This window comes from Trichechus manatus, unplaced genomic scaffold (assembly GCF_000243295.1).
Source record: "Trichechus manatus latirostris isolate Lorelei unplaced genomic scaffold, TriManLat1.0 scaffold00155, whole genome shotgun sequence".
Classification (NCBI taxonomy): Eukaryota; Metazoa; Chordata; class Mammalia; order Sirenia; family Trichechidae; genus Trichechus; species Trichechus manatus.
The window spans coordinates 4,902,709-4,909,470 of NW_004444091.1; the positions used below are offsets into that span (position 1 = coordinate 4,902,709).

A 6,762-nucleotide genomic window follows, 5' to 3' on the forward strand; every position below is an offset into this window, starting at 1 on the left:
AGGCTGGTTCATGCACCTTTTCACACAGATGCGGTTGTATCTGTAGGAAAAAGAGCTGAGGGTGACATTGTTAACACAGATCTGTGCCCTCTTAGCCTCAGAATTCTTTTCTCTATCCCACACGGCCCCCTAAGTGATCATTGCACCTGCAGAACTTCCTTCCTTTTGCCCTCCCTGCCTCCCCTTCTTCCTTCCTCTTTCCCTCCCTCACTTCCTTTCTTCCTTCCTCACAGGAATTACCTCAGGTTGTGGGGCCTTCCTCATGTGGAGACAGAAGCCCTTCTGGGCTTTGGCAAAATGGCACCCCCCAGGGCTTGCAGAGACCTAGGTTCTAACCCAGTCCGTGAGCTTCCTCACTATGGGCCTTGGTTTCCCCATTTGAAAACTGGCGGGTGGGCTGGGTGTTGCTTATCTTTTGGGCTTTCCCTGGACAAGTCTAAGAGCGCTGGCGAGCTAGGCCCGGGAGATGGCCCTTACACAAGTGCCATCCCTCCACCTGGCAGGCGTGCTTGTTGTTGAATTGAACTTTGGCCTCACATAACAGGACAAACACAAACCTGAAACCCAAACCATCTACCCTCCTACCACCCACGATTTGCGTAGGGCCTTGAGCGCACGAGGAGAAGCAAAACAAACTTCATTGGAGTATCCAGCTCAGAGCGCAAAGCGCTGTCAATCATTAACCGCCTGGTCCCGGTGGAGCGCTCCGCGCCCTTCATAAGGTCCTCGCGGTACCCAGCGAGCATCGGCCACTTCTCGCCGCCACTGCGCCTCCGGACCGCTGCCTCCATCTGCCACCGCGCCTCCAGCCCGCCGCCACCGCCTGCCACCGCCTGCCACCGTCTGCCACCGTTCGCCGCCGGCGATGCCCGAGACCCTCTTTGCCCGCGCCTGGCCGCTGCTGCTCCTGCTGGGCACCCTCCTTGGCGCGATGGCCGCACCTCCGCCCTGGCGCTGCGCGCCCTGCTCCGACGAGAAGCTGGCGCTCTGCCCGCCAGTGCCCGCTTCGTGCCAGGAGCTCGCCCGGCCAGCGGGCTGCGGCTGCTGCCCGACGTGCGCCCTGCAGCTGGGTGCGGCATGCGGCGTGAGCACCGCGCGCTGTGGCCGCGGGCTGAGCTGCCGAGCGCTGCCGGGGGAGCCACGGCCCCTGCACGCCCTCATCCGCGGCCAGGGCGCCTGTTTGCCTGAGCCAGACGATGCTGGTACCTCCCCTCGTGCCGAGGCCACAGGTGAGCCTCCTCAGTCTGTCCCCTACCGGCCTCTCGGGACAGATGGCAGGCCTGGGGCCTGAGGTCTAGGCGGGGAAGGGATTGGTCTAAAGCCCCAGGGCGAGTCCCAAAGCATGTAGCGGCAAGGACCTCAGACCAGCCAGTGGAGTTCACCCTGGCAAGAGATGCCCAGGGAGAAGAACGGAAAGTACCGGGACACGTGAAACTTAGTGGGAGAGTAGAGGAGAGGACACGGCTCTTGTGCCCCACAGCCCAGTGATCTATAGACACTCAGACATTGTTTAGATCCTCGAGTGAGGGCGGAGGGAGGGAGCAGAATCGGGCTGCCCTGGCAGGGAGAGGACACCGGCAGCCCCGCCCTCCTCTCTGTGACATGTGGGCGGCCCCAGGGATGGAGCCTCCTTGAATGAGGTGGGCATCTCTCCTGTTGTCCTCCCCACCACCCCCCTCAACAAGCTTGGAATGTTCTTTGTAATATATGTCCTCTGGCTACAGTATGCCCTTCCCAGATGTTCACAGAACATAATGTGAGAGTTTACGCTAAATATTCCACTTTCATTCATTGCCGTAGAAAAACAATGTTTGATGTGTATGTTGCAGTGGCCTCCTAAGAACTTGACAGTCAGGTTCTTTCCTGAATTTAAGCAGCAGTTTATTTGTAGTGGGAAGCAAAGGAAATACCTCTTCCCTACTCCTGACTTCCTACCTCCCCATCTGGGCTGGTTGCACATCCTGTGTGGATTCTCAGAGGAATCTCATGGTTTCATACCCCGATAGGGATCTGCCTTGAGTGCATGACCCTTCCAAGAAGGAGACGAGCTTTTCCTGCCCATTCTCTGTCCTTCAGAGTAAATGAAATGCTTCTGTAAATAAATGGACGCCTTCCACTCCATAAAGAGGACAGTTCTAACGGTCCCCAAGGAGATTGATTCTCACAGCAGATTCCATTAGAATCATTTCTCCATGACTCTGTCCACGCACTGAATCCAAACCCTTGAACTCTATCTACAAGATGTCTAGTGACTTGCCAAAGGAGTCATTTCTTATGTGAGAGGGCAGGGACCCTGGGGAAGGAAGGGTATAGGGCTATGGGTCAGGAGGGCCATAGACCTCCCCCCATCTAAATGAAACCTACACTGCCTATTCATAGGATGGTACTAAAATTCCCATTTTATGGATGAGGAAACCTTGGTTCCGACAGGACAAGTAATACTCCTAGGACTCTCAGCTAATAGAGTCAAGAATTGAGCCCTAATCCCTGACTTCTTCAAAGCTTTTCCCATACCTCCACAAATATGTTGTTGCTCCCCTCCTAGAAGTTACCATAGACGCAAAAACCCAGGGAAACCTTGCAAGACTCCGAAACATATTTTTCCAGGACGGAATGGGTATTGCTTTTGTTACCACTCTTCCCCAGAACCATTTGAAGTGCTTCTAGAAAGAGAGTTGGCAACAATTTGGATGAATGTGGTCATCCTTGTGCCCCAGCCTGGCTTTGAGGGAAGGAAGGCATGTGTAGGTCTGGTTCAGAAGTGACTCAGGGGGCAGCACAGGGCAGATGCTGGTGGAGAGCTCAAAGGAACTGCCTGCTGCATTTCAGACTTGAAGGACTACTCAGACCCAGAGAACGGGCCTGCTGAGAGTTCAGAGATGACACAGGAGCAGCTCCTGGGCAGCTTCCACCTGATGGCCCCTTCTGGTGAGGCCGAGTCTATCCTCTGGAACGCCATCAGCACTTACCAGAGCATCAAGTCTCGCGAGATCACGGGCATCAAAAAATGGAAGGTGAGGCCCCTCTGGTGGTAGGCACTCTCTCCAGGTTGAAGCCTTGTGGCCTCCTTCCTGGTCCTGAAGCCCTGCACAAGAAGACTTGTCTTCCCAAAGCCTGGTAGACACTTCTCACCTTAGCTTTACCAAGCTTGTTAGCACAAGTACTTTCAGTAGTCTTTAGAGGAACCAGTTGGAGCAGAAAGATAGTGCAATTCCTCCTGTGTAACTTTAGATATGTTACTTCGTGTCTCTGAGCTCATCTCTACAATGAGGATGTCAGACTAGACTATCTCTAAAGAGCATCCAGTTTAACTATTCTAAAGCCCAACATAAGGATCTTCCCCTGACCCCTGTCCCCAGCTCATCTTAACTGAAGTCTGTTTTTAATTTTACCACTTGAAGGCGACATAGAGTAAACATTGGAGTCACTTGAGTTGATTTGAGGGAAAAAAGAAATTTCACAAACACACACACCCAGAAAAGTGGAGAATTGAACCAATTTTCTGGATACTTCAGACTTTCGCCTGGAAATTATGACAAATGAAGGAAAGTTAATACTTAAATTATTAAAACCAAACCAAATCAAACCAAACTCATCATCGTTGATTCCATTCTGTCTCATAGCGAGTAGAACTGCCTCATAGGCTTTCCAAGGAGCGGCTGGTGGATTTGAACTGTCGACCTTCTGGTTAGCAGCCAAGCTCTTAACCTTTGCACCACCAGGGCTCTGAACAAGCACCTTAATCCCTACTTGATTCCGTTTATGTGAGATAACATTGTAGATTGCAGAAGAAAGTTGTTTGAGACCTAGACATCGTCCTGTTAAATTCTCCATTGAGAGAGCTGTGCTCACTTCTCTTTCAGCCAGGTACCTGGTGCCAGAGTTACTCAGTGGGTGGCCAGAAGAGTCAAGAAGACTTTGTGGGGTCAGCTAGGCTACTCCCTGGGCCACCTCTCTCTCAGTGTAGGTGAATGAAATTCCTGTCCTTTATCTTGACAACTCAAGACACAGATTAACCACCCTCACTTACAGTTCAGACAGTGATCTCTTAATGATAATTCATTTTCTCTTGTCATTTATACTAATGTCAGATTCTTCTTTTAGGAGCCATGCCAAAGAGAACTCTACAAAGTACTGGATAGATTAGCCAAGGCTCAACAGAAGGCTGGAGAAGAACTTTACAAATTTTATCTACCAAACTGCAACAAGAATGGATTTTATCACAGCAAACAGGTGTGCAAACCTTGCTGATGTGTGGCCTCACAGGGACAGCTCTGGTTGTCCCACATCCCTGAAAAATTGTGGTTGTTCATCCCAAGGCATCAGTCCTAGATCTGCACCATGAGGGACTTACACTTGTAATTTTAAGTAAGAGTCCCCACCCCTGGGAACCAGGAGTAGCTAGCCCAAGATAACCTAAGGACAGCTCAGCATTTCACAGCCAGTGGAGGACAACCTCCTGGGACGGGGCGTCTGGGGCTGAGCATTAGGGCCATCACTTAACAAGCGTGTGTGGATGGGGAGTTTGGACAAGTCCCTAGTTTTTTGGACCTTAGGTTTCTCTGTCATATGAGAGGAATGGAACAAACTCTACTTAGGAAAGTATCTACTTGGACATTTTTTTTTATCCCCACAAAGGGAAAAGAGCTCTATAATAAAATACAGTAGCATGTTTTTGGATTGGCAAATAATAAATGAGATAAAACAAACTAAGATTTAATTTTGAGGAGGATTTTAAGATTCGGCAAAGCACAGACTCTGTGGATTTTATTGGGGGAAACTGAGGACCGGGTGCTGCTTTATCACAGATGAGAAACAGTGGCTGCCCATGGCACAGGCATTGTTTGTACCATTCAGGAAGTGTCCTTCTGCCACCCCTTGGGCTCAGCTGCTCAGGGCCATGAAAACAGACAGCTTTGCGCAACGCTTGACCATTTAACAAGCACATGAAGACAGTACTGCACTAGGCACTTGATGATGAGGAACAGAGGGTATCTGCTTTGCCCAAGGTCACAGCTTTTTGGAGTCAGGGCTTTGCCTGAGTATAGCCGGTTTCACTTGCCTTTGCTGCTCCTGAGACTGGGTCTTGTCTTTGCAGTGTGAGACATCCTTGGAGGGCGAGGCGGGGCTCTGCTGGTGTGTGTACCCATGGAATGGAAAGAAGATCCCAGGGGTTCCAGAGGTCAGGGGAGACCCCCACTGCCGTCAGTATTTTAATTTACAAAGCTGAACACAAATGCAGTGTAATACGTTACTTCGCACAAAATATTTAAGTATACATAGTATATTTATTCTCTAGAATGCACACACACTTTTATATATATATGTATCTGTATATATATAGGAATGACTTTTTATACTCCACATTACTTGGTATATAAAGTTATTAGTTTATTTATTCACTGTAAGTGTATTTTTTCTACACAGTAACTTGTAGTATCTTAATTTATATATCATGAAATGCTTCATCACGTTGTATGTAAATACTTGTATTTTCGCTCTTCTAAAGCTCATGCTTCTGTTTTTAAAGAACATGGGAAAATACTGACTAGAAAATGCAAAATCAAATATGTAGCAGTGATTTTTGAAATGGATTAAAGAAGAATAATTGACCTATATTTAAGAATGGCTTTCTCTGTATATTTCTTGATCCACAGTCAAAGCAAATTTGCAATGAAAGTTAAAATGTCAATCAAAGCTTGATGTGATGATATTGCTAAATGTTAAAATATTTATTGGCCAGATCGTCAGACACATTTACATAATATAAACATATTTGGAGTACACATTTCACATGGGAATATTTTGATACAGTGGACAGTTACTGAAATATATCACTGTCTCTGTTTCTGAAATTCCTGGTCTTTGTGCGGCCTTTCTGGATGCAGTCTGTGCTTCTGCAGCACCAAGGTAGTGCTTCTGTCTCAAGATGCTTTCCTGCCTGCTGCCAAGTCTCCCTTGCAAACCCAACTGCACTTCTCTTCCCAGAGGCTTTCTTGACTTTTGCCTGGGAGGGTGCGGTGCCTCCTAAACCTCCTCCCTCCCGGGTCTGAGCTGAGCACCCCTCCCATCTCAATTAGCCCCTGCCATCCCAGGTTCCTGAGCCTCTTCCTCTATGTTTGCTCCTTCCCTTCAACTTATCAAAAGCCCCTGTTTCTTCCGTCTTAAAAACTGAATGGAAACACATCCTTAATCCTGCTCCCTAACCTCCTGTCTCTTCTCTCGCCTCCTCTGCCTCAGCCTCTGCCCTCAAACTGCTCTGACCTTCTGGGACAGCCTGCCTGCAACAGCTCTTTATACGGAGAAGCGTTATCTCACTATTGTCTCTGCCCCTTTCTCCTTATGATTACTTCTTCTGAAAGCTTACACCTGTCCGCCCCTGCCCCTCCTGAGTCTCCTCTACCCTGCTGACTGTTTCTCTGGTCCCCCCACATCATTCCCTGGACATTTCATCTATCCCAGAGGATTCCACCCCCAGGGCCTTTCGGCTGCCTCTGACCCTGTCTCCCTGGACTTCCAGATGCCTTCCTGGGTCTCACACATGTCACATGTGGGAATCACCCTCCTACACACACGTGCATACATATGCACATGCCCCTCTCACACATGCACAGATGTGTGCATGCACATACACTTTTGCACACACATGCATACACAATGCACTCACCTTCACATACACATGCACACACATGCATACAAACATACACACAAACTCACATATGCTTACACAGCTACTTGCACTCACATATGCACATTCACACC

General features: G+C 49.0%; 1 protein-coding gene across 1 annotated transcript; it reads left to right on the plus strand.

The window, feature by feature from the left end:
* Window positions 1-865: 865 nt before the first annotated feature.
* On the plus strand, window positions 866-5,230 carry IGFBP1 (insulin like growth factor binding protein 1). Its single transcript, XM_004386106.1, has 4 exons — window positions 866-1,214; window positions 2,830-3,014; window positions 4,105-4,233; window positions 5,099-5,230. The coding sequence occupies exons 1-4, from the start codon at window positions 866-868 to the stop codon at window positions 5,228-5,230; spliced, it is 795 nt and encodes a 264-aa protein (XP_004386163.1).
* Window positions 5,231-6,762: the final 1,532 nt, after the last annotated feature.